This window comes from Crotalus tigris, unplaced genomic scaffold (assembly GCF_016545835.1).
Source record: "Crotalus tigris isolate CLP2741 ecotype Arizona unplaced genomic scaffold, ASM1654583v1 scf7180000017568.12009008, whole genome shotgun sequence".
NCBI classification, from domain to species: domain Eukaryota; kingdom Metazoa; phylum Chordata; class Lepidosauria; order Squamata; family Viperidae; genus Crotalus; species Crotalus tigris.
The window spans coordinates 109,721-137,312 of NW_024096478.1; the positions used below are offsets into that span (position 1 = coordinate 109,721).

General features: G+C 37.6%; 2 protein-coding genes across 5 annotated transcripts in view; one reads left to right on the forward strand and one right to left on the reverse strand.

Annotated features, from left to right (window-relative positions):
- CCNI2 (cyclin I family member 2) overlaps positions 1 to 17,265 on the forward strand; it is a 32,058-nt gene extending 14,793 nt beyond the window's left edge. Inside the window, exons 7-11 of one of the 3 annotated variants that reach the window (XR_005557635.1) lie at positions 507 to 821; positions 9,053 to 9,139; positions 13,156 to 13,210; positions 15,740 to 15,872; positions 17,138 to 17,265. Coding sequence is in view for 1 of the 3 variants with exons in the window: in XM_039351062.1 (XP_039206996.1) it covers positions 507 to 821; positions 9,053 to 9,103 (366 nt within the window). In the remaining 2 variants the exon portion in view is untranslated. Of the gene's footprint in view, positions 1 to 506; positions 822 to 9,052; positions 9,140 to 13,155; positions 13,504 to 15,739; positions 15,873 to 17,137 lie in introns of those variants that run through there. The other 2 variants (XR_005557637.1, XM_039351062.1) reach the window with 2 other exon arrangements.
- Positions 2,424 to 27,592, reverse strand: part of SEPTIN8 (septin 8) — a 76,240-nt gene continuing 51,071 nt past the window's right edge. Inside the window, exons 5-10 of one of the 2 annotated variants that reach the window (XM_039351046.1) lie at positions 21,638 to 21,799; positions 19,293 to 19,389; positions 17,540 to 17,708; positions 17,117 to 17,249; positions 14,545 to 14,735; positions 2,424 to 7,015 (exon numbers count right to left, since the gene is read on the reverse strand). In XM_039351046.1, the coding sequence (XP_039206980.1) occupies positions 6,961 to 7,015; positions 14,545 to 14,735; positions 17,117 to 17,249; positions 17,540 to 17,708; positions 19,293 to 19,389; positions 21,638 to 21,799 (807 nt within the window). In that variant the 3' untranslated portion in view covers positions 2,424 to 6,960. Of the gene's footprint in view, positions 7,016 to 9,224; positions 12,317 to 14,544; positions 14,736 to 17,116; positions 17,250 to 17,539; positions 17,709 to 19,292; positions 19,390 to 21,637; positions 21,800 to 27,592 lie in introns of those variants that run through there. The other variant, XM_039351053.1, reaches the window with a different exon arrangement.

A 27,592-nucleotide genomic window follows, 5' to 3' on the forward strand; every position in this document is an offset into this window, starting at 1 on the left:
ATAAGGCTTTGTTTTCTTGTCTGCCTTGTTCCATCAGAGGGCATTTGCTCCATGATTTGAAAATAAAAGATAGATGCAGCATTTCTTGCCACACTACGCAAGGATTGGAGTTTGTGGCTAAAAAACAAACCACATCTGCTGTGTAATACTTCTGTTGGTTCAGGATTCATCTCACATCATTTACCTTGAGGGAGCAGCAGCTTTAAAGCAGAGCACTCACCCTAATTTTGGTTTATAGTACATTCACAGCATTAAAAAAAAATTCTAACATGAAAAGACATAAAAATTTCACATTAAGTGTGAACTCGGCCAAAGCATATCCAGATTTCCCATTTGTTGTTGGCATTGAGTCCAGGGATAGACTTGATTGGTTTTATAGAACAAACTTGCTGGAATTACTGGAGTTAAACTGAGAGACTTTTAAAAGTAAATTACTGATAGCAGCTAAAAATTAAGGAAATGCGAAGGAAGTAGTTTTATCACATTGAATTTGTATTATGTGGCAGATCGATAGCAGCAAATTCATCCACTGCAAAGAACTTGTTGATCAGCAGATTTTGGGCTTCCAGCTACCCAATGCTGTCTACATTTTCAACCCTGCAAATCAAAACATCCAAACTCACCTGGCTGGAGGATTGCCCTGCTATTATTCCATGGAGAAGAAAGAAATGCATACCTCACTCCTCAGAGGCAACGCTTATGAGGATGACCTGCAGATTGATGAATTCTATGATGGATTCAAGTACTTGTACAATGAAGATGGGACTTCAGAAGCTGGACAGAACAGTGAGATGGGAAATGACGATGTTCAGGAGCAAGAGGAAAGTATCAGTGCTTGCCCACCTTTACAACCTGCCACTCATATCGATTAGAGATGACCATAGAGCAAAAAAGGGACCAAATACTAGATAAAGCCAAGGCCAGTAGTGGGATTCAGCCAGTTTGCACCACTTTGGTAGAACCGGCAGCTAATTTTTATTGCCCAGGCCCAGAATGGATTTCTGGAAATGGCATCCACACAGAGAACAGGTTGTTCACATATTTGAGTCCCACCACTGGCCAGGGCTATTTCTAATATTTCATTAGTGAGGGCTATGTATTAATTCAAAGTATTGTCTATATTGTAGCTTTCAGCTTTCCATTTTTTAAATTATTTGGCCAGACTTGTTTTGATTAGATAAAAATATAATCTAAAAAAACGTATTTGGACTATGAGGAGCTACAAGGCAAAACCTCAGATGTCTCATGCTTAAAAATATGGATCAGGGAGGAATAGGAACTTGCCTAATTTCTTAGGATAGCTTAAGATGTTTGATGTCTATGGAGATTCTCAGTCATCCAGGTCATAGTTATCCCAAAGATGCTTTTTCATGAGGCAACTGGACTTTCTTGTTTTTCTTTGAAGACCTTTCTCATCCAAGAAGCTTCTTCAGTTCTGACTGGGTGGTGGGGAATGGAAAGATTTATACACCTGCAGAATACAAATGAACAGCTGTCTGCAGGGGTATAAATCTTTCCATTCTCCAACATCCAGTCAGAGCTGAAGAAGCTTCTTGGATGAGAAGCAAAATATCTTCCAAAAAAAACCCCTTAAGATGTTTGTTATTATTCAGAAACTAGCTTGGTTCTCCTATCATTTGTTGAATTTCTGCAGATGAGTTCTCTTGCCGGAAGCTAAGGCTGCAGGTCTGAATTGTTAAGGCAGAGATTTATTTGATGGCAAAACATCTGAATCACCACTGGGCCATCACTTAGATGAAATGAGTTCAGCTGCTAGTGAAATTATGGTACAGAAAAGAGGCGGCTTAGAAAGCAATGTAACTTTTCTGGTTGTTGACTGATATTCTGAAATGAGGTAGCACTGTAATAAATGGTCAGCACACTTCAGAGTAGGATCCAAAGATTTTCAGTTGATGGATAGGCTTTACAAGTGAGCAATTTATTTTTTTTAGTTTTACACTGCTGAATGCCACAGCCATGGCTTTCCATCCCTATATAAACAGACATTGATCCAACAAACATGGGAAAAAGAATGTCCCAAGCTCCATCCTGTGCCCCCAAATCCCAGCCTTTCTTGGACTGTGAGGCCCTGTTCACAATCACTCGTGTCTTGGTGGGCTTCTGCATTCCCAATCTTGCAATGCACTTTAGTGGGACTGCCTGGAAGAGCATCCCGAAGCTACAGCTGGTACAGAATGCAGTGGTGCAGGCAGTTTTATGATCACTTCTTGATCAATGCATGCCGCACTTCTGCTTTGCAAGCTGCACTGGCTGCCAGTATTCTTTGTTGAAGTCCATAGTGCTGCTTGTAACCTAGAAAGCCATTTGTGGCATTGGGCCAGGAGGAACCACCTCTCCCTGTTTATGTTCACATTCCCATTAAGTCTGGCAGAAGAGGTGTGCTCTGGGTCCCATCTATTAGGGAGTGCCCTTTGGTGGGGCCCAGGATTGTCATTATGTCCACCCTTAGCAATATCTCTCTCTCTCTCTCTCTCTCTCTCTCTCTCTCTCTCTCTCTCACACACACACACACACACACACACACACACACACACACACACACAGAGATGAGGTTAGCCTTGACTTTGTCATCCTTTTTTAGGCTGTAAAGAGATGGTTCTGTTATCAGGCCTGGGAGGCACGATATGTGGCATACAATGGTTGGGGTGTGTTGATTAGTTTTTGATGAATCTGATTTTACCCCAACTGTGGCTTATGCGTGTGCTGTCATTTCTTGCTTTTTATTTATTTATTTATTCATGTTATTTATTAAATGTATAATCCACCCATCTCACTATCAAAAAACTTTTTATGTTTTTTTTTTCAAAAACTATTATCAGAAGTCACGAACTTGAGATGGACAGCCATATAAACTGAATGAATAAATAAATAAATATTTTTAAAGCTGATCAGATTTGCACACACAAGACAGTGAGGAAAACCTAGTGAGTTTTGAGAGAAAGCAGCTTATTGTTTCGTATTTGCTGTCCCCCGCCCCCCCAAAAAATTATCTTTCAATGCTGTATATTGCCCAGAGTCTTATGGAGGAGTTGGATGGCCTTCTAAATCCAGCAAATGAATAAACTCCTGACTTGCAACATTAGTCAGGGCTAAAAGGATCAACAGTTGGATTCTTTCTTGTGAGAATCTTTTTCTATCTGATGCTACTGTGATGTAATGAACTTTTCACATGAATGTTGTGAAACAAGGTGAAACAAACCGCACCCAAAAAAACCCCCAAAGTCCTCATTCCTTACCTGTTTCCAAGTGGATATTGGACTCTATAGCATTACAAATGTTAATATAGGCAAGTGTTCATTATTATTAGTTTCACTATATCAGAAATTAATTTAGAAAGTGAACTCCATTCCATGCATCTTTCACCTGGCCTAGGCAGCATTTTCAAATTGCATACCTGGTGATCATGTGAATGAAATAAGCATAGCGAAAGGTATAACTTGGGAATATATCACAGCAGCAGCAGCAGTTTGAATGCTGGGTCTTTCCCCCAATCATTATGAAGGTTCTTGTGTGTGCTCAAGAACTCAAAATAGTCCCTTGCCAGATTCATAGTACAAGCAGTACTTGACTTACAACTGGTAGCTTAGTGACCAAAGTTACGATGGACCAAAAAAAAAAAAAAAAGATATTTACCACTTGGATGACTGCCCCCCCTCTGCAGTCATGTGATCACAATTTGGGCATACGATTGCATTTAACTTTTTTTTTTTTTGCCTGAAACTAGTGTTTATTTCTGGTTTCCAGCAAAAATGCCCATTGTGGACAATGGTTCCCTTAACAACCATAGTGATTTAGTTAATAACCACCACAAAAAATGTTGCAGTATCAGGTCAGTCACACGATGAACTGTTTAACAACCAGCAAAACTTACCACCGTAATTCCAGGCTTAAGTATGAGGACCACTTATATATGAACATTGCTGATACAATAAGGGACAGAGGAGTTTAAGTTATGCAATGTATTAAAATGTAAAATCTACTATTTTTCATATGCTTTGATGTCTCCTAAGGGTCATTTTGGAAAAAGTCTTGACTTTCTTTTCAAATTATAGGAGCAAAAGTACCATGTAAACTGTGACTTTTTATATTTTTAATATCGCCTATCTAGAGGAAGGTGTCTCTCTCTCTCTCTCTCTTTTTTTTTAAAGTGGGTGTTTTTGTTCAATAAAATCTAATTTAAAATCTTAGATCTAATTTATCCTTTCTTGATTTTGTTTTTTCTCTTGGAAATAAGGCATAGTTCTTGTGACTTTTGCAAATAGAAAACAAGCTAGTGCATTGAAGACATTGCAGTTGTATAGATTCTTATCTGAAATATGCCTCGAACTCAACAGATCCTAACCTTTGAACAGGCATGCATTTAATGGGCTATGATCTCAGCAACCAAATTTCTGAAACTTCCTTCGGTTTGCAAACTATACCTACACAATGCACACTTTCTTATAGAATGAAGCATATTCTGTGTACTTCTACAGCATGTGGGAAATCAGACAGTTCAAGGTTTGGGAAAAGGATGTGAAAAGGAGCAAATAAATTGCCATGAAAACATTATAACTATCAGGGCGGTGTACAGTGTTCTAGGGGAAATTAATGCTATCCAGTCATGTACGTCCCTTAGATGCAACAGTTTTCAGTAGCTCTCATGAGGACATTATTTAACGACCAACTAACATGTGAACATCTGCAGCATTTGGCTAAGCTTGAACACTTGGTATTAAACTTTTTTTTTCCTGATAGAATATAATTCTACAAATATCCAACATATTTTGGATGTTATGTAGGACTTTAGCGGAAGAAAATTCCTTTAGTTTTGTTTTCCATAAATGAAGAAATGAATATAAGATATTTCATTCCAGGAATCAGAGTTCAGAGTAATGAAGATTTTTTTAAAAGTTATTGCGGGAGGCAGACCACGTCTGTATCTTGTTGCAATATGGGAATGCAAGTTATACCATGGGACTGCTTTAACTGAATCCAAATATTGTCTCTGAAACTATTTCTGCCATTTCAAGACCTAATCAACAGATCCCCAAAGGGGACTCACTTGAAGAAAATTTTAGCTGGCTGCACGTCATGGCTATGCCAAAAGCAGCATTTTCTTTGCTTTCAATCGGAACTCAGTGGTTTCTTTTCTGTTTGTAAAATCTTCTGGGGCCATTGTTTGTGTCCTTCTATCTTGCCATAAATGTGAAAGGCAGAAAACAGTAGTAACTAGAGGTTCATAAATTCCAAGATGACATGAAAATAGTATCCCTAGATGTTTCACAGTCACAGTCCTCCAAATTTTTAGATGTCTGAGGAGGCTAGAAACTTCAAAAAAAAAAAAAAAAATGAAAATGCATTTCTTAGCTGGGTTGATCAAGAGACAGTTCTTGTGGCCAAAGATGCTGAATGCTATTCTGTCTTTCAAACAGATACTTCTGCACTTAATCAGCAAATTGGGGAGTGAAGAGGAGAGATAGCACACATTGTTCATTTTTAGCAAATTTCACCAAAGTAGCCAATGACTGCCGCTGCTATAATAAAATCCCTTCAGCTTTGGGATTTAATGATTTCAGTCTCTCTTCCATTCAGCTTAATGTTCTGATGTGGTATCTTGAGATAAAAATGTGCATGGCCACTTTGCTTTCTTCCAAATGTAGCAACAGGGTCCTTCTGATTCAGATTACTCCTGCTCGTCCTGAGGGGTCCCTGGCCAGTTTCCTGAAAGTACAGGCATTGCTGTGTACTTCAAAACAATGAAGGACACTAACTTCATAGCAGTTGTTGCATTTCATCCATAGGTCAGTTTGGATATATTGCCCTAATTTACAGAACTCTTCTCCCAAATAATGTCTTAATGGAGAGTCCTTCTACACTCCACTTCAGGTTTCTGCCTCACCCCAACTGTCTTCAGTGAGCTGGCAAACTGAAGGACCAAATGTAAATTTATTTTGTAACTCAACCTCGATGTATTTGGCTTCCCACATTAGAACCCTTTATGCCAGAACAGGTTAGGATCTCTGCATTTGGGCTACGCATAAACATCCCTTTTGCTAAAGGAAGGGATCTGTAGAGGGTTTTCTTGTTGTCTTATTTCAAGATCTTAACAAAAAGCCTATTAATCATGGAATTTCTCCACCTCTCCCATTTAGTTGTCCTTTAAAAATGGTTCATGAGAAGTTTTAATTTATTATTTGGAGACAGAAAAGGGGTTGGGCATTGAGGTATTAAATAAAAAAACAGATGCACATAGAGAGAGGGAGAAGACAAAAATGATCTAAAGAGACAAGAATGGGAATGTTCCTCTATCAAGTTGGGCACAGAAATTTAATGAGTTATTTTCCTTTCATACAAAATGTCTCATTATACAGACATAAGGGGGAATTTCTGCAAAGTTAGTGCTAAGAGATGCTAGAATTCCATAGAAAGGTTAGAGATAATTTAAAATGATCTTTGATGCCCCAGTTTGAAACACGCTGACATTATTAGATTTTTTTTAAAAAAGGTGGGGCTTTTCTCATGTAGGGCTTCTAAATTATGTTTAAAAAAAATTGATCCATTACAACTAAAGACATTTTTAATGGATCCACTTTATAACTAAACACATCAAATCTCTGTTTATAGTAGAAATAAAACAACAGCTAAAACATCAAATTCATTCTGAATACTTTCTCAGTGTGTTCAGTCTGTCATTGGGAAACTTTGTTGGGCTTTCTTTCTCCACATAGGAAAATTAGTTTTATTTATTTATTTTAGTACATGCCATGCATTTAGCCTGAATTAAACATTTATAACTGAATGATCAGTTTCTACTTAATCAAGGAACCTGATTCGGCAGTGCCGTCCAAACCATTCCTTCCTTTAGAATCTCTTCTGTGAATACATTTCAAGCATTAAAAAAGTAGAAGCACCAATTAAAACTCTTCTGCATGAGATGTTTTGGCCTTAATAAATCTTCTAATTTACATATCTTCCTGATGTAATGGAGCACGAACTGGGAAGACTAAAGAAGCTACAGAAAGAACAAGAAAGATTATTTAGATTTCAGGCTCACTTAATTATATCAAACATACTGCAAGAAAACACACTCTGTAAAAATATCCCTGCTGCTTGTTCAAATGTCAGCATTATGATTTTCTTCAGATGGAGAAAAGGCTCAGTGGCTTGCTCTCAATAACTCCAATAATAAAATAAAAAGAAATCAGAGAGTCAATAGGCTGTAATGTTTGTAGATCGCCATTGCCATGCAGAATTGAGAATAGCTTTGAAGGTGGGGGGAGAGTGGACTGGGGTTTTAGAAGTTCTTACCTCCAGGACCATATAAACTCCAATAAGATCTATATGGTAGGTGATGCATAGGGACAGAGAATCCCATTTCAGTATATATTAGTGGGCAAAGGCACCTCAAGTAGCCCTTAATTGAGCCAACACAACTTTCCCTTGATTCTGACCACAAAACATATATTTCATCATGAGAAACTTATTGATAGAACTTTCTCAAAGTTCTTTTTACTAAAAATATGACATAAGAATAGCGCAATAGAAACCAAGTGGTTCCTCTTTACTCCAAATGTAGTTTTTAGAATTTCACTACAGAAAGCAAGCTGCTTTATAGGCAATGTTTGCTTTAACTACTTCTGTAAGAGTACATACTTTCAATGATCTCTTCACAATGACACAAACCTTAAAGTCATGGATAAGTACCTACACACTGATGATGTTACCTAGTTGGGTAATGGAAGGTCTGCAAGCAGACAATCAAGCTTAGAGAAACACCATAGTTCAATCTTGAGTTACATGTGTTCTCTTTCATTGGTACTCCCATAAAACAGAGGTCATATTCAGCAGATGCCCATTTAAGAAAAAAGATAACCAGCAAGAGATACAGTATTCTTCATCCTAAAATGACATATACCTATAATGTTGGACTAGAACTAATCTCATATATTTGCATCTCAATTTTAAAAATGCACCTTCTCTCTGTGATGCATTATCCTTGCTAATTAGCATTTTATCAGATTACCAATACTTTTATATCTATCCAATTATATAGTTACCTAATGCATTAAAACTTATGTCTTGCTTAAGATACCGTGTCTCCCCGAAAATAAGAGTGGGTTTTATAAATTTTTGCTCCGAAAGACGCATTAGGGCTTATTTTCCAGTTAGGTCTTATTTTGAGGAAAATATGGTACTAATTGTGTCCATCTGATATTAACTGGGGCTTATTTTGGGGGTGCAGTTTATATTACAAGTGTCCTAAAAATCATACTTATTTTCTAACTAGGTCTTATTTTGGGGGAAACACGGTAGTCTACTTCAGCAAAACAAAATTAAATATAATCACTGCAGCAGTAGGTGGGCTGAGTCCTAAGAGTTACCCTGACTCCATGAGATTGATTAGGAATTGCTGTTTTATTCATTATTCTACTTCCTTATAAGGTACATACACTTTTGCTACCATGGTCCAGTATTGCAAAATCATTAAACACTTAATGATTCTATCTGTATATTAGTTCAGGATAATTGATCTCATGTTCACAACTCTACATGTCTCCCATTTCTGTTCTGAGGGTTAAAGAAAGGGACACAGACAATGAATCAGGCCTGTAGTAAGAAAAAGCATAAAAAACTGCAATGTTTTTTTACCAATCCATTTTCATGAGAACTATAATTATAGTTATTTTTCATTATAGTTGACCTTACCTATTGATATTATATTCTTTTAAAAAATAACCCCACTATTAAAACTATGTTTTGAGTGCAATTCTACATTTTTATCATACAGAACACATATTGCTTATGTTATCTTATCCATCTTAGAAATATATTTTCAGGATGTTGAGAATGGACATCTCTCTGCCCCATTATCTCTATGTATTATCTTCCACAACTTGAGCATCCTTCAGCTCAGAATTTTCCAGCAACTAAAGCAATTCCACCAGTGTAGTATATCTTTAGGTTCCTAATTAAAGTATTTGGGGTTAACAATGTGTTTTTCTTTCATAACTGAAACCTGATTATGAAATCTTCTCTTTTTAAAATGCAGACAAGCCCAAATTCCACCATAAAAATTGTTCAGGATTGCTGGCATCAATGAGAATATGGTTTTACCCCAGGCACATCAGCTTTAAGGGTACAAATATTATATTTATATAATATGTTACAATAATTTTTCAAGTTAGAATTGAATGAAATGTGTAAAAATAAAAGCACAGAACTTAAAATGAAATGTAATATTTAATAAAAAGAAGTACAAAGAAAGCTGGAAAAGTGTTTAAAAAAACTACTAAAACCATAATGTAAGAACAATACATAACACTTCATTAAAAGAAATTGATGGGTTCTCCTCTTGACAGTTTAAAATATCATTCTGTATGATTGTCCAAGTGAAAGCTTTTGCTTCTGAAAACATTGTGTATTGAACCATTATTTAAATTACACAAATTTTGAAAAACAGGAAAATATAGGAAAATTAAAATCAATGGAAGATGCAGTTCTCCACTAGTCAAACATTATAGAAAATAATGTAGGAAATAGATTGTTGTGTTTTCCTGTTTTCACACAACAGAGGTAAATCTTCAAGCTTAGTTTAAGATTTAATTTAAGGTTAGTGTCACATTATAATAGCTAACAACTTATTAAATAACAATGAATAAAACTACTAAATGCAATTTGGTCCCATAAAAAATACAAAGTACCAAATCAGACCTCAACCAAGAAAAGGATATTAGTTTCCACTGGGGACGACTATTACAAATAGTTTAACAAAGACGGTAGCAAAATTGAGGCCCATACTTCAATGAAAATAACAGGCACCACAACATAAAATATGCACTCACATAACACTAATATTATAATAATTAATATGTTAAATACATTCTGAATGTCTTCATCAGACACATATTTCCATTTCGCTATGCCTTCTACATATTTTATATTTATTATTATTCCCACCTTCTTAATTAGTTTCCAAAACAAGACAGTATCAAACTGAGGTCCAGAAAACCAACTGGACCCCTCCCCCAAAAATGTTCTGCATAGAAAAGATCTAATTGGCTTTCACAATTGTTAGAAAAATTCTTAAGCTGTTTCATTTTGCATATTTAATAGAATTCTATTCTACCGCCCTGTAGTCTCCTTAGCATGCATTAATTTTCAGGCTCATAAGAAAATTTTGCCTCCCAAAGAAATTTTGTTTTATGCCTTTAACCAATCATGTACCAGAACTGCTACTATCTATATAACAATACAATAGATCTATTCTGCACTGCAATTTGCCTTCAGTAATTATCCAGTTGCATTTTAGAAAATATATTTTATTTTAATAAAGGCACAGCCTTTATAAAAGAAAAAAAGATTAAAATGCAAGCCTGAAACAGTATAACTTGAAGAGGCTTGCAGTTAAAAAGTACCTTTACATTTTTTTTTCACGAGGTTTTTTTCCTCTCTTAAAAATATCAAGTAATACTGTAACATGATTTTCAATATATTCAGACATTGGCCATGGATTAAATGACAAAAGACTAAACAGTATTTCAACATCCAGGCAAGAAGCTTCTGCAAGAAAATGTACAAAACAAAGAATCTCAGGAGAACTATATAGTTAAATTCTACTTTTGGAAAGGGAAGAATTATTAGTTTTAAATTAAAAAAATGCTGGCAATGCTCTAGCACCGACAGAAATTTAAAAAGACAAGGACAACTAAAACACTTCCCAAGCAGAAAGTTCTGTGAACATATGCTCAGTTGACACCAGTGCCGGAACTCACACGTCATACAACCCGCCTTGCCTACCCTACAAGGTTCCATTCAAAAAAGGTGCTAGAACAATGTTCTGGGCGTTCTATGACAAAAAAAAGCCCTGGTCGACACTATAAGGCAAGGGAGAGAAAACATGTTTCCATCCAGTTCTATGGATGGCATGAACAGCTGCTGTGCATTTGGTTTTCTTATCAATTTTCTAGCAAAGAAAATTTGCATCTTTTAATGGCAGTAAGGTGAAGTTAAATAAACTCCACTTAAGCTTGGTTCAATTTTCTGACAGCTTTTTTTACATAATAGAAATGTTTGTAATTAATTTTTCCATCAGAAGACACTGTATAATTGGAAATCTTGCATTTGTCAAGGTCCATTTGAATACAGTGTTAATTTGGATCTCCATACATAACAAACAGACCAACTGGATCCCAAAACTGCCAGTCATGTACTAAGCCAGCTTTTTCAGGCTCACATTTCAGTTGTACATTTCCCAAAGCACGTAACAAAAGAGACAAGTCATATTTTAAAAAGTAAACTGTATATAAGTAACAATTTAAATCAGCACAAAATATGATTTGAAAAACTTTGAAAACCGCTAAAACGTTTTAATTGGCCTAATCTTAATTGACCTATTTTTTTCAGAAGCTCTGCTATCAATGCTTTCTCCATTTTTTTTGCCTTACCTCTATCATATACAGCAAATTATAGTATTTGCAGTACTTGAGAATTGCAATAATTATGCACTATTTTAAAATAGCCAAAAGCACCTTGGCTAAAAACACAGGTGTACTTAAGGGAAAAGAACCAACTTTAAAAGGTAGAGATTAATGCTGAATATTTTTTTTAAAAAAAAGTAAAGTATAATTGTCTATGCTCTACCACTAACTATGGAGCCATTTTCAATTTAAATAAATTTGAGGATAGAATTAATTAAAGGAATTATGTCTCTTGCTAGATCCTACAGCAAATTTATGCCCTCTTAAAACTTGTCTTGAACAATATTTCAGTCACCAATAGAAATGCTAAGCTTTCTCATATTTCTTATTTCAATATAAAGTTAAGAACATTGCCTCAAAACTTTTTTGATCAGAAGTAACATTCTGATTATCTCTCCCTCAAAATAAATTGGAAAAATTATAACAAAACAGGTGACCAATGGTAACTTTTACACTGCTACCTCTCTGCTATATTGCATCTTACAAATTGACTAGACATATTTAGGGCCATTTGATACACAGAGGGTTGGTTATTCAAAGAGTTTAAAACAAATATGTTGCGCTGCAATTACCTTCCCCACATTTCAGAGCTAAATGTGTGAAGAATTTCCACCTCGAATCTGCAAAGGCAAATCAAATCATTCTTTTTCTTAAACATGCTAATTTCCTGCATGGTCACCATCCATTCTTGAAAAAAGGCAGGTGATGAGTTTCTCATGCTGCTTCCTTTACACAGTGGGATGGCAGAAGGATTCACAAGGTGGGGAAACAACAATTAACATACATATGAATATACAGAGTCCATTCATGGCATTGTAATCTATGTGTGAGATTAACTGAAACAAAAACATAAAAGAACATGAATTAAACTATAGAACTCAATATAATAAGAACATAATAGCATGAAAAAAATAAGGATGATGTGACCCTTTGGGAGATGCCATAAATGCCCAACCAAATTACACCTGTCTCAAAAATCTGCAAGCAAGTACAGTAATTGCATTAAACCCAACCAATTTACCTTGATTAAACATTAGATTGACATATATGAGGCCTGATGTGAAATATTCTTGATTCTTTAATTTGGAAGGTGGGAAATGTATTTTTTTTAAATAATCTTGGGTAAGAAAATACAAACCATGATGCCATTGTATATTAAAGTGCTAACTTGAGATACAATCGCTAAACTTTGGTGTATATTCTGCTTTTCCTTCATCTTTGAATGCTTATTAAAAGTAAAATGTAGATCTCTTAATTCAAGACCTGATCTACTAGAAATAGTACAAGTATCTTTAAATATTCTAAATCTCTTTCATTTTTACCTGAAGTTACATCAAAGAACAAACGCTGGAAAAACACATTTTGCTTTTAGTTTTTGATTCAGCACAAGCAATAGGAATTAATGCAAATATTGAAAATGTATCTTATGGAATGTAGGCAATAGAAAATGTGGTATGGCCACTGGTTGGGATTGCTTTACAAGAGGATAATACAGCTTCAACATTATTGAGACATCCACAGAATCTGAACATGGAGAAGGTTTTGCTATAGGTCATTCAAATCCTGCAATTAACAGAGGATAATTCTCTATCCAAGCAGCAGATGTTTAAAGAATATGTCTGATATTGGATCCAACTTAACAATTTTCATGTTTACTGGCTTTTATTTTTCACAGAGCAGATATCCAGCATGTTTAACTGAAAGGATCTTGAGCAACATCATCAGGAAAGGTCTCTGCATGAAAACCTGAACAGCTGCTATCAGCAAATAAGTTTAGATGGTCCAAGGATCACATTTTTTGTTCCAAATACAGAGTACATGATTAATATACCAACACGGAGAAGGATAAGTGTATATTTATGGAACATAAATCATACTCTAAAGTTAAGTACTCATGTATACGAGGGGGGACATGATAGCAGTGTTCCAATATCTCAGGGGCTGCCACAAAGAAGAGGGAGTCAAGCTATTTTCCAAGGCGCCTGAAGGCAGGACGAGAAGCAACGGGCGGAAACTAAGCAAGGAGAGAAGCAACCTAGAACTAAGGAGAAACTTCCTGACAGTTAGAACAATTAACCAATGGAACAACCTGCCTCCAGAAGTTGTGAATGCTCCAACACTGGAAGTTATTAAGAAAAGAGTGGACAGCCATTTGTCTGAAATGGTATAGGGTTTCCCACCTGAGCAGGGGGTTGGACTAGATGATCTTCAAGGTCCCTTCCAACTTCTTCTTCTTCTTCTTCTTCTTCTTCTTCTTCTTCTTCTTCTTATTATTATTATTATTATTATTATTATTATTATTACCACTACTATTATTATTATACACTAAATGCTTCTATTTCTCAATTCATTGTTTTCTGCTCTTCACTTTGTAGCAATAGCAATAACACTTAGACTTATATACCACTTCACAGTGCTTTACAGCCCTCTCTAAGCGGTTCACAGAGTCAGCATATTTTCCCCAACAATCTGGGTCCTAATTTTTCTGACCTTGGAAGTTTGGAAGGCTGAGTCAACTTTGAGCCTGCTGAGATTCAAACTGCCCAACTGCTGACAGCTGGCAGTCAGCAAAAGTAACCTGCAGTACTGCACTCTAACCACTGCGCCACCATGGCTGCAACACCTCTTTTTGTTCTTCTGATGTCCAGATCATGTGCTTCTGGTACTGCTTAAATATCAAAGATCGCAGAACCCAACAACAAAAGAAAAAAACCTTCATTGACTTCCATGGGGGCTAGCAGACCCAGAATTCCTTGCAGGAATCAGGATAATCAAGCATCAGTTAAATCATCTTCTCAGATCTAAGAATCACTCTGTCTCTTTCTAATTTCTTTAAAAGGTATTCCTTTGGCTTATCCTACTAGGATTTGAAAGAGTTCTAAATCTGTAATTTAATCTTAGGTTTTGCTTTGTTTAAATAACTGACTGTTATTTATTGTGGCAAATAATTTGTTGCAACAATACTACTGCAAATTATTTGTAAAACTGTTGCAAATAACCGTTGCAACATTTTTATATATGATCAGCTGTGAATATCTTGGAAGAGGTACATAAAGTGGCTTACTTTTTCTTGTCTTTGTCTTTCTTCAGTGGCTGCTGTGAAGTGGCTTGCAGGTTCTGACACTGTAACGTTTCAACTGCCACCTTCCGCCTGTTGAAGGCGTTCATCTCTTCCTCAAGCTCTCTTCTTTTCTCCTCCACTTTCCTCTTTTCTTCCTGATGTATTCGCTTGAGATGTTCAAACTTCTCATGCAGCTGATGGGAGAAAAGAAAAGAAATCTAATCCAGGTTCTGCCTGGCAGTAAAACCAATTCTGGCCTGCAAAAATGTCTTCTAACGAGGCAGATTACTCCAGAGTATTCATTACACATCATGTCAGAGGATACGCTATGTAAGAAACATATATATGTGGAATACTGTAGTCATGTAGGATGTTTCAGTTACATAGCAAATTTACAAACATTTAACAGGGTTCCTATTTAACCCTAAGGATTCTTAAGCTTTCTCCCATAAAAATCCTCCAACCTCATAAATTGGGCAAAAAAAGTGTTCCTGACTCCTCCTCCTCCTCCAACACCATCTCCAGCACCACCACATTACTATTTATGAATAGTATTACTTTGGCTTATGGACCAAAGAAAATTAACAGTACAGCCCTGGACACAAGTGCCCATTTTAGCTCTTAAGACTTGTATGATTCTATGCTAATCCTAGGCTGCATTAATAGAGTATGTGAAATATTAGTACTGCTTTATGAAGTCTTAGTAAGACCACACTTAGAATACTGCATCCAGTTTTGGTCATCATATTATAAGATGTAGAGACGCTAGAAAGAGTGCAGAGAAGAACACCAAAGATGATTAGGGGACTGGAGGCTAAAACATATGAAGAGTGGTGGCAGAAATTGGATTTGTCTAGTCTACTGAAAAGGAGGACTGGGGGTGGCATGATAGCAGTGTTTAATATCTGAAGGTTGCCACAAAGAAGAGGGAGTCAAGCTATTCTCCAAAGCACCAGAAAGCAAGTCAAGAAACAACGGATGGAAATTAATCAAGGAGAGAAGCAACCTAGAACTAAGGAGAAATTTCCTAACAGTGAGAACAATTAATCAGTGGAACAGCTTGTCTTCAGAAGTGCTCCATCATTGGAGGATTTTGGACAGCCACTTGTTTGGAATGGTATAGGGTCTCCTGCTTGAGCAGGGGTTTGGACTAGAAGACCTCCAAGGTCCCTTCCAACTTTGTTATTCTGTTTTTCAGGCAAGATAAATGCATCATGGGTATTGCCTTTGGGCTCAGATTTATATGCTTAAAGCCTCTTTATGGAAACTTCATGACAACTCAAAACAGAGGGTTCCACATCTTCTGTACAAAGTTCCTTTTACAATTCAAGGTAATCCTTTCTTAAAATATCATTTTTCTGCAATTATACACTCCCTTTTTCTTAATTAGAGGGATTATTTCTTTGAGAATGTATGTAAGCATTCTGTAGTGTGATCAGGTTTGTAGCAGTTTTTTATACTGCTAAAGTACATCATGTTTGACTGATGTAGAGCAGAGGCTCTCAACCTTGGCAACTTTAAGACTTGTGGACTTCAACTCTCTCTGGGAGTTGAAGTCCACAAGTCTTAAAGTTGCCAAGGTTGAGAACCCCTGATGTAGAGGAAACAAAAAGTTCTAGTTCCCTTTGTTTTAAATAAATGACTTGCTGCATGTAGCAATCAGTAATTGATTGAATTCTACCAGTTTACTGATTGATACATGGGCAATTCCATTACTGTAAAATAAGCAGGTTCATGGGAAGTGACAACCTTCTATGATACCATCAATTTTAAAACATAACAATTATGTTACCCTTCTCCCGGGAAAATTAGTCTTCCAACTTTTACGTCTTACGTAGTTCCAGATTGTTGAAACAAAACAAAATCAAATAAGTTAAAGAAATGGCATTTAACATCCACAGTGAGATGGGTGGCAAACAAATTTAATAAATAAATAACCAACATCTTCGTACAAGCATTGGCTTATAAACATATGCAGACCCACGCTTGCATATAAGTGTTTTGTGTCCTAATGCTAAATTTCCAGAGGGATTTAATGATCTACCAGGGGAAAGAGAATATTAGGCCAGTTTAACCTGTTTAATATAGAACAGTGGTTCTCAACCTTTTTAATGCCGCGACCCCCAACTGGTTGTAAATCGAGGACTACTCAACCAGTCGTAAGTCGAGGACTACTCAACTGGTGCAGCACCGTTTGCAGAATGGGACTTTTGGCGGGCTCAGCAGGGCAGAGACAGCCTGGACAATTCCTATTGGCTTTTGAAAGCCAATAGAATTAGACTCTATTCAAGAGAGTCTATTCTATTGGCTTTCAAAAGCCAATAGAATAAAAGGGAGTAGCACAGCTAAGGAAAAGGGGGAAAAATGGTGGACTGCGTTGTTTGGCGACCCCCATGAAATGGTCGTTCGACCCCAAATGGGGTCCCGACCCACAGGTTGAGAACCACTGATATAGAAGAATCTGGAGATTCCCTTTTTAGAGCATTTGATCAGTACAGGCAAAACAAAAAGAAAATCTCAGCCCTATCTGATGTAGCAATTTGTCTCCTAGAGTCATTGTCTCTGCCCTACTCACTTCTCTCTCCTTTTCTTTCAGTTCAGACTCCGTCTCCTTGACCTTGTTCACAAACATTTGTCTCATTTCCTCCTCTTTTTTTTGCAATTCGCAAAGGAACTCTTTTCTTTTGGTCTCATACGTTTCTTGAAGGCTGGTGGAAAACACAAGTTCCAAATTGTCCAGACATTAAAAGAAAGGCGTAACATACTATTCCAGGTCACATACGTCTAAAAATGCATCTTTTTATACCCCCCCCCCTTGAAAAATTTGCATGAGTCCGAAAGGGGAGAACACCAACAGAGAGAAAACATGAAGAGAGAGCATGCCAACGGCACTCTGAGAGTAAAACCCCTACAGACCTCAAGAGAACATCCAGTTTTCACCACTCCTTGCAGGATATTAATGGGAAAAAAGGAAAGAAGAAAAGTAAGGCTTTCTTACCTGAATGGCTGGCTGTCAGGATCTGTGTCCTTAAAACCCATTTCTTCTAGCTTACAACGTCTATAAAGCTCATAATGGCGAGCATGCGTTTGCTCTCGCAAGTCTTCCATATTGACCCGGATCAGCATTTCCCGCAGTTTCATAAAGTCACAGTGGCTTTCATTTTCAACTATTTAAAACAAAGTGCAGATGTGAAAACATTATTGGAGAAAATGACTGATTCACACAGAGGTAAGCATCTGCAGATGCGTACATGTGTGAACAAACATACACACACCTCTTTCAGGATTAATGCAGCATTTGTATAAAAACAGCATCCTCTAAATGTGTCAGAATAGGGAAATTAGGAACGATGATAGACTGCAGACTCTGATGTATATTTGGCTCAGAAATTCATCACCCTCACTTCAAAAGGGCTCACTCCCTTGCAGCTGTGTTGAAAGAGGTGCTTTGCAATGTGTGGGAACACCAACAAGGCAACTCTCTCTGAATCATTAAAGCAGTCAGGTGGAAGCCTGAAACATGACATCTCTGCTTTACTGAGTAGCAGAGACGGATTTATTTATTCAGCATTTGCTCCAAATCCTTTTTGAAATCGTATCCAGATTCAGCCATAGGTTCATTCCATACAGCATTAACCTTGTGAACTCTCAAGCTTCCTCCTTCCGTTATATATTCAAGATGGACAGAATTTAATATTTATTTGCTACGTATATGTAGGGGTGTGGGTATAGATATACATATGTTCTACATAGTATGTTTTAGGTGTGTGTCATGTATGGGTTTCACTTTGAGAGCGGGCAACTAAATTTCATTTTTGATGTGTGCCGTTGTGCCTACAGTAAAAAAATGACAATAAAGGTTATCTTATCTTATCTATCTTATTATTCATAGGATACTGGAAGTTACTTTTCAGAGCCACTTACAAATATTAAATCAAATTGTGTATCAGTGTTATTAAACCATTACACCCTTTCCCTCTTTTTACTTAATGTGTTCAAACATTTGTATGCCTTTCCACAGATACTAGTTTGGGTACACCGGTTAATGTGGTAACCTAGAAACCAGGAGATTGTGAGTTCTAGTCTCGCCTCAGGCATGAAAACCAACTGGGTGACTTTGTACCAGTCATTCTTTGTCGGACCAACCTACCACACAGGGGTTGTTGTTGTGGGGAAAATAGGAGGACGAAGAAGCACTAGCTATCTTCGCCAGCTTGAGTTACTTAAAAAGTAATGAAGGTAGGATAAAACTCAAATAAATAAAAAAGTTTAGGATAGTTAAACAATCAAAGCTTGTAATGGCAAAATGAAAGTGTAATAGAAACAGTGGCAAGAGAATAAATAATCTATTAAATATTAAAATGTATGCAGAGCCAAATCCAATTTATAAAAATAACACTTAAGGAAACATCAGCAGCAACAACAAAAGTGCTAGTGAAGTGGTCTTTCTGAATGATTGTTTCACGACCATGACACTCACCAGCATCCCAAAATTATGTTTTAATAAGCCTATTCCTTTTAATATCTAGAGTAGGCACTATTCTTTTATTCAGATATAATACACACAAATGTACACTTACATATGAGTTAGCCAAAATAGATAAAAAAAGGTTGATAAAAATATGATAACAATTGACAGGGGAATAAAAATGTCAAATCCACATCGGGCTCACTGTGCAATCAACCATGTTGCAAGCTGCAACATGCAAGGATTTCAGCCACTATTAAACATGCCTGGAATTACAACCTACCTTGAACAACACCCCATGGATACTGCCGAGCTCTCACCATTTTATTTCCCACTTTTACTTCTTCTGTGCTTCCCACAACAGCAAATGGTAGATGAGCCTTTGAGGAAAAATGTAACTATGCAATTCAGGGCAAAACAATAAAACTGTCAAAAAGTGTTTTTTTTACTTTTAAAGCGAAATTCCTATACAAAACAATATTTTTTTTATGTCTATGGAATCAGCATGATGTTAAGACAGGATTGCCAGGACAAACAAAACAAGTCCTAATTTTTGAAAAAATATCACTCTGCAGCCCATAAAAAAAAGACTACTGCTGAATTTGCAATAAAATCACATATGGAATTTTTAAATCCTCCAGTTTTGTGAATAATATTTCTGGCAGTCTTTACTTACTGCATGCATACTGTATTCACACACAGAAGTTTATTTTGAGCAATTATAGATAGAAGAATGAGCCAAACAGAACAAACCCTTTTGTTTTTACAAATCATTATGGTATACTAAACAAGAGTTTGCTATTCTAGTTACTTGCAGGAATAGCTAAAGTAGCAGAATAGCCAGGAGATTTTTCTGCCACATAGCATATTGTCAGATTAAGCTAGGGACAATCATTTTCTCATTTCTACAAGGTAATTTCTATAGGGGATACTAGGTCGTAGTATATCTTCCCCTAATATATGGAAGGTCAGACAATTTCTGTATGAACCATCTTCTAGAACAGGGGTGTCAAGCTCAATTTCATTGAGGGCCGCATCAGCATTGCTGTTGTCCTTGGGGGGGGGGGTAGGTGTGGCCAGGGTGGGTGCAGCCTACTGGGTGGGTGTGACTGCAGTGGGTGTGGCCTACTGGGTGGGCATGGCCAGCTCTACATCATTCATGTCAAGGGTGCCTGTGGGGGCCTGGGCAGGAGTGGGACAGATCTGAGGGTCTCTGGCAGAAGGGGGTGGGACCAGGGCAAGCGCCAAGGCATAGTCCACTGGAAGACCCTGCTGAAACCCCTCCCCCAGAGCCCATCAAGCCTGATATGTGAAGTAGGCAAGGGTCATTTGCTGGCCACTTCCAGGTAATGGTGCATTTCTTCATTCCTCACAAAGGGTGACACCTCCCCAGCATGCACCCAAGGGGCGGGGCCGACGCGGCAGGGGCCGGTCCCTTGCTGTTTCCAGATGGCCTTGTGGAGTTAAGACTGAATGTGTTTCAGCATAGATGGCCACCACAAAATTGTACATTGGCTCTTCGCTGGCCTGGGCCAGGGCCAAGGCAGAGGGGGCCATTCCCTCACTGTTTCCAGGATGGCTTTGCGGGCCACATGAAACCACATCGTGGGCTGCATCTGGCCCCTGGGCCTTGTGTTTGACACGTCTGTTCTAGAAAATTTGAAACCCTTTATCACTTGCGCAATACCAAATTCTGTACTGCAGTGATGAAAATAAGATACGCCTGCTCACAGAAGTAACCACCTTTGTTTTATTAATCACATCAAGTTTAACATGTTAGCTATCTTGTTTTAAGTAATATATATTTACACTTGCAGAGGTAATTACAGTACTGTATAGTACAACATATTTTTATTTGGTATTTTATCTTTTTTTATGCTTGTGTTATCTCATCTATTTGAATTTACTTTTGTGTTGCATTTCTTTTCTCTTAGCACAATTTACTCCTCATGGGATTATTGCAGGAAATTTGAATCCCAAGCTAAGTGGGGTTTAATGTAATAGATTAATAAACAGGGTGGGGGAGAGTCAATTTGGCATAGAAGCTAAAGTGCTGGATTAGAAATGGGGAGACCATGACTTCTAGCATAAACCACTTCACAGGATTGTTACTGAGAGAAATAGCTGGTGGGAGCATTATGTATGAGTTGTGCAAAGCAAAGACAAGATACAGATGTAATAACAAATTAAAAAAGAATTAGAAATATTTTGCTCCCTTAGATGGCAGATACAATATCATTTTTCTTTCCCCTCCTCTTCCCTTCTCTGAAATAGAGTAGTTATGTTCATCAATCTGACTGATGTTTTGCTTTAACACAATATATGTCAAAATTATTTCAGTATTCTCAATCTAAAATTTATCCACGAATGTAAAGAAGGACCACATATTGACTTTCCAGAGTGCATAACAAATCCAGATTCCATTCTAAACATACATTGAACATGAAATGTATCAAGGGAGGAGGATTATATTCCACACCAAATCATTGGGTTGGTTTGGCTTAAGAAATGGAAGGAATAAACGCTATTATAATGGCATTCACCAGCTAATACAACATACAGTTTCTCAGCGTCACTGCTATAAATACAGAAACATAACAAGTCTGCAGAAAAAACTGTGCTACTTACATTCATCACAGAATTAATCTCAGATACAGCATCATCATCAGTAGGGAACTGATAAATCTGAACTCCATTACTGACCAGTTCGCTCATTATCTTTATCTTAAATTTGTGCAATTCACTCTTGGAAATAGTATCAGCTTTGGCAATGATGGGAATAATGTTCACCTGGAGAGCAGTAAAAAAAAACAAGAAATAATTAAAAAACTGAGTTTTCTGTAATCAGTCTTGAATTAGCTACAGAATGAATTAATGCCAACTACGAGTGCAGGCAGAATTAACCATTAAATGGAAGTGGCTAAGAGATGAATGTAAAAAAGATGTGAACAAACTGGAGCAAGTTCAGAGAAGGGCTATCAAGATATAAAGGAACTGGAAACCAAGCAAGGAAAAATAGTGAAAAGAATCGGATACGTTTAGCTTACAGAAGCGATGACTGGGAAAATATATAATTGTCTCTGTAAATTCTTGTAAAGGATTTGTTTGCTCTTGTTCTGGTAGACAGGACCTGAATCAGTTAGGAAAACTTAACATTTATATGTTTGTTTGTTTATCAAATTTATATAGAAGCCCATCTCACTCAAGGTAACTCTGGGTAGCGCACAATAGACATTATCTTTATCTTAAATTTGTGCAATTCACTCTTGGAAATAGTATCAGCTTTGGCAATGATGGGAATAATGTTCACCTGGAGAGCAGTAAAAAAAAACAAGAAATAATTAAAAAACTGAGTTTTCTGTAATCAGTCTTGAATTAGCTACAGAATGAATTAATGCCAACTACGAGTGCAGGCAGAATTAACCATTAAATGGAAGTGGCTAAGAGATGAATGTAAAAAAGATGTGAACAAACTGGAGCAAGTTCAGAGAAGGGCTATCAAGATATAAAGGAACTGGAAACCAAGCAAGGAAAAATAGTGAAAAGAATCGGATACGTTTAGCTTACAGAAGCGATGACTGGGAAAATATATAATTGTCTCTGTAAATTCTTGTAAAGGATTTGTTTGCTCTTGTTCTGGTAGACAGGACCTGAATCAGTTAGGAAAACTTAACATTTATATGTTTGTTTGTTTATCAAATTTATATAGAAGCCCATCTCACTCAAGGTAACTCTGGGTAGCGCACAATAGACAAAAATCAAGAGTATGATAACAGCAAATATAAATAAAAAAGACCATAGTAATAAATGCCTCAAAAATCCATTAAATATAACTCATAGTTGAAGGAAATACGTACATAAAATTGTGAACAGGTTAGGGCTAGATGATTTTTGAAGCAAATTAACTCTACACTTTTTCATAATTCTTCGTAACACAAAATAAATTTAACTTAATAATAAAGGTGTGAATTAAATAGTTATGTATAAATGCAGCTTAATTTATATCTCTCCTATTCTCTTTTGAAAGCTATTTCATTCCTAGGATTTTCTGTTCAGGGAAAATATGAGGAATGCATGAGATCTGATAAAAAAAATGTGGCCTTAAAAACATTCAGCAGCACAGGCCAACCAAAATAAATAAGATCCTCTTTGTATGCTGCTGAATATTAATTGCTTTTGATGGCACATCAAAAGAAGAGACAGGTGCAAAAATACTCAGATTATGAAGCAAGGTTTTTAAAAAGAACATTGTCCACTCTAGAGAAACATCTCCCTACTCTGATAAACAATCTACTTGTTTCATTCAGTCTAGAGTTCTGGGAGTTGCTGAGGATGGGAAATGCTGGTCTAGACAAGTGTTGTCTTTTACAGCTCTGACAAGGGAACTGCCTGACTATGTCTTCTGCTGAGTGATCTTGCACTACCTTGATCCAGACTGCCCCACCAGTAAGCCGTCTCCCAAGCAAAGATGGGATGGTTCAATCTGGATATTGGAGAAAGGTTGCCGAACATGCACAGAAAGTTTCTTTCTTCACCTCCAGATCAAATTACTTAGGACCACTTGGGTCAGCATTTCAAAGGAAAGTGACATTGCAATCTAGGACACCTCTTCAAAGGAACGTTTCAATCAAAGCTTGGGGAAACCATGCTGCCCCTTGGAATACCCCACCACACTCAATTGAAAGAGAAAAATAGCATTTGTAGCCACAATAAATTTCAAGTTCATGCCAAACCCAGTCCTTTCAGTTGTTCTGACCTGGAGCTTCCAACAGCCACAATTTGCATAGTCAAAGGTCCAACAAGATAGGAGATGTAATTCCAGAAAAGCTACAGGGCACCTTCATTAACTGATTCTTGAGCAGAGCAATAATACAAAATAAAACTCCTGTAAAAATCCTCTGCAACTGATTAAATACATGTTATCATAGAGTTTAATCTATTTGCACGCCTGGATCTGCAAAATATTTTTGGATATGCTCAGTATGATGTATTAACATATAATTAGTTAATATCTTTCATTTTAGTAATGTCTAACCATACCTAAAATTCATATTTACAAATCTGATATCAGAATGGAATACATATCCATGTCCTTGATCCTTAAGTCAGTTCTTCAATTATCTTTGACATAGGTTCTAGGGCTGCTTCAAGAAATATAATATTTTGGGTGATTGCCAGAAATTTTGACAAGGTATTTTCTCCCTCTTCTTCATACAACTGCTGGACTTGAACAACAGGAAAATGGTGATGAAATAGAATAGAATAGAGCTGGAAAGGACCTTGGAGGTCTTCTAGTCCAGGGATCTCCAACCTTGGCAACTTTAAGACTTGTGGACTTCAAAGTTGCCAAAGTTGAGGATCCCTGTATCTAGTCCAGCACACTGCTCAAGCAGGAGGACCTATACCATTTCAGACAAGTGACTATCTAGACTCTAGACCAGTGGTTCTCAACCTTTTTAATGCCGCGACCCCCAACCGGTTGTAAGTCGAGAACTACTCACGAGGACTACTCAACTGGTGCAGCACCGTTTGCAGAATGGGACTTTTGGCGGGCTCAGCAGGGCAGAGACAGCCTGGACAATTCCTATTGGCTTTTGAAAGCCAATAGAATTAGACTCTATTCAAGAGAGTCTATTCTATTGGCTTTCAAAAGCCAATAGAATAAAAGGGAGTAGCACAGCTAAGGAAAAGGGGGAAAAAATGGCAGACTGCATTGTTTGGCGACCCCCGTGAAATGGTCGTTCGATCCCCAAATGGGGTCCCGACCCACAGGTTGAGAACCACTGCTCTAGACTCTTCTTAAAAATCTCCAGCGATGGACCACCCACGATTTCTGGAGGCAAGCTGTTCCATAGTGATGATCTATGAAGATTAAGAACTCCTCAATTAAACATCCTTTGAGATGTAATGAACTGACTCAGTTCCACTGAGTTATTCTGGCTCCAATTGCTTTTAGCTCTCCTCTCACCTGGGTCATTGCAGGATCAGCTACCACATTATTTATGAATGCTGGGCTTGACCTTTCCATAATTTTCTTTGGCAGTAAATACAACATTAATTAATTTTTCTTATTTCTAGACTACCCATCTCCTTCAAGGACAGTGTAGGATTGGGGAGACAATAATCTTCTTTTGCTGGACCAGAAGGGATATGGAGAATGATGCAGAGATCTCTTCAGAGAGGCACAGAGTCTTTCTCTTGAGTTAAATCTACTGGGGATCACATCCTGCTGCCCAGGCAGATGGTACTGCTCATGGTCCCCTGTACTAGCTCCCTGTTCCCTTTCCCTTGGACGTGCCACTGTTTTGGCTCTTCTTTTCTGCTGTCATTTTGGATAATGATAAGGTGGGAGGGAATCTGCCTGGATGCTAGGCCATCATTTTTCCATGTTCTTTTGAATCTGCTTGGGAAGCCCATACTATCCTTGAAAAGGTAAAGCCAAAAACTGAAAGGGAAGGTTAAGAAGAATGTTTCTTTTAGCCTTGCTTTTTCACTATGTGCTAATGCCAGGGGTCTTCAAACTTGGCCCTTTTATGACTTGTGGACTTCAACTCCCAGAATTCCTCAGCCAGTGTGCCTGGCTGAGGAATTCTGGGAGTTGAAGTCCACAAGTCATAAAAGGGCCAAGTTTGAAGACCCCTGGCTAATGCTAATCTTTGCAGGTCCAATGAGTCACTGAATGAGAAGAAGAATACTGCCAAGTTGCAGATAGCATTATGTTGTACAATGATATATCCAACTGGTCCTTCAGAACCAGATGTGCAGAAAATAATCAATACATGTAGTCTTCAACTTAAGAACATTCATTTAACGATGATTCTGGAGTTACAACAGCACTGAAAGAAGTTATTTTCAACCAGTCCTCGATATTGTGATCGTTGTATCTCTCCTGTAGTCACGATTGTAATTTGGGGGATTCATTTAAGATCAGTTGCAATGGCCTACAGCCACTGGGTCATGACTTGTAACCTTCCCAGATAGCTTTTGACAAGCAAAGTCAATTGGGGCAGCTGGATTTCTTTAACGACCATGTGATTCACATAACGAGCACAGTAAACATGGTCATAAAATCGGGTCTGATCACATGACAATTCATTTAATGACATCACTTAATTCCAATCCCAACTGGGGTCATATGTCAAGGACTCCCTGTACATCATGGAGGATTTGAGCTGAGGAGGAAGACAAATGGAAAAGAAGGGCAAAATTGTAGTCCAGCCTTTCTGACTTTTGGCTCCCACTCAATTTTCAATCACAGAAGTTACCTATGTCATGGGTAGGCAATTTGGACCCCAAGAGAGGAATGCCTGTGGATCCAATCCCTTCACACAGGTAAAATGCACACCTGGCAAGAGATTACTTCTGGATATCTGCCAGATATCTTGTAGTATATATTGGCCACCCTGGAGAGGAGCCTTTCTGAAAAAAGCCAAACTCCTGTTTCATTCCACAAAAAGTGCGAGCTGCATATGGTGTTTCGCATCTCAGCTTTTGCCGTTAATATCCTGGAGAGTTTTATGAAGTAATAGAATTTGGAAACAGCTGGCAACCATAAAAGTGTTAACACTTCTCACAGGAAATTGCTTGACTTTTCATTCACTAGCTTCCCAATTAGTTTTACAAAATGGGTCTGTTTGGGTTTTATTCTTTTGAGTGAGAAAAATGTTTGTGTGTTCCAAAAATAAAAAAATAAAAAATCGACCAGCAGGAAGTCTAAAAGCAAGTCTTATAAAAAGAATCACACCACTTCACTGAAATTAAGCTTCAAATTGAACACCTGGCTACGTACACAACAGTGAAAATCGTTTTCCTAATGGCTACAGAAACAAAAACACAAAGATCTCCAGCAAATTCCAGTGGATGGGTGCCCAGATTCATAACAGTTGGGAGATCATAGAAGTCGCCTCATTCAATTCCTTTGTTGCGGCTCTTACACTCTAGAATTACATCCCTCCAGAGATTCAGATCACTCCAATGATCATGACATACAGGAAATTATTAAAGGCCTAGCTCTTCTCTCACGTTTTGAAGCAGAAAGAAGGTTGAGCCTCTGCTGGATGATTTTATTTGGTTATATTTTCCTTCTGAGGCGGCTCATGATTCTTTGTCTTTTTCTTTTTTTAGTTTTAGGTGTAATTTCCAATTCCTAGCAATTTCCAATTGCTAGGAATTGGAAAGGCTACAAGTTGTATATATGAATAAACTCCCCGCCCAGTGCAGGATCTTCTAGAGCAGTGGTTCTCAACCTGTGGGTCGGGACCCCATTTGGGGTCGAACGACCATTTCATGGGGGTCGCCAAACAACGCAGTCCGCCATTTTTCCCCCTTTTCCTTAGCTGTGCTACTCCCTTTTATTCTATTGGCTTTTGAAAGCCAATAGAATAGACTCTCTTGAATAGAGTCTAATTCTATTGGCTTTCAAAGCCAATAGGAATTGTCCAGGCTGTCTCTGCCCTGCTGAGCCCGCCAAAAGTCCCATTCTGCAAACGGTGCTGCATCTGTTGAGTAGTCCTCGACTTATGACTGGTTGAGTAGTCCTCAACGACCAGTTGGGGGTCGCGGCATTAAAAAGGTTGAGAACCA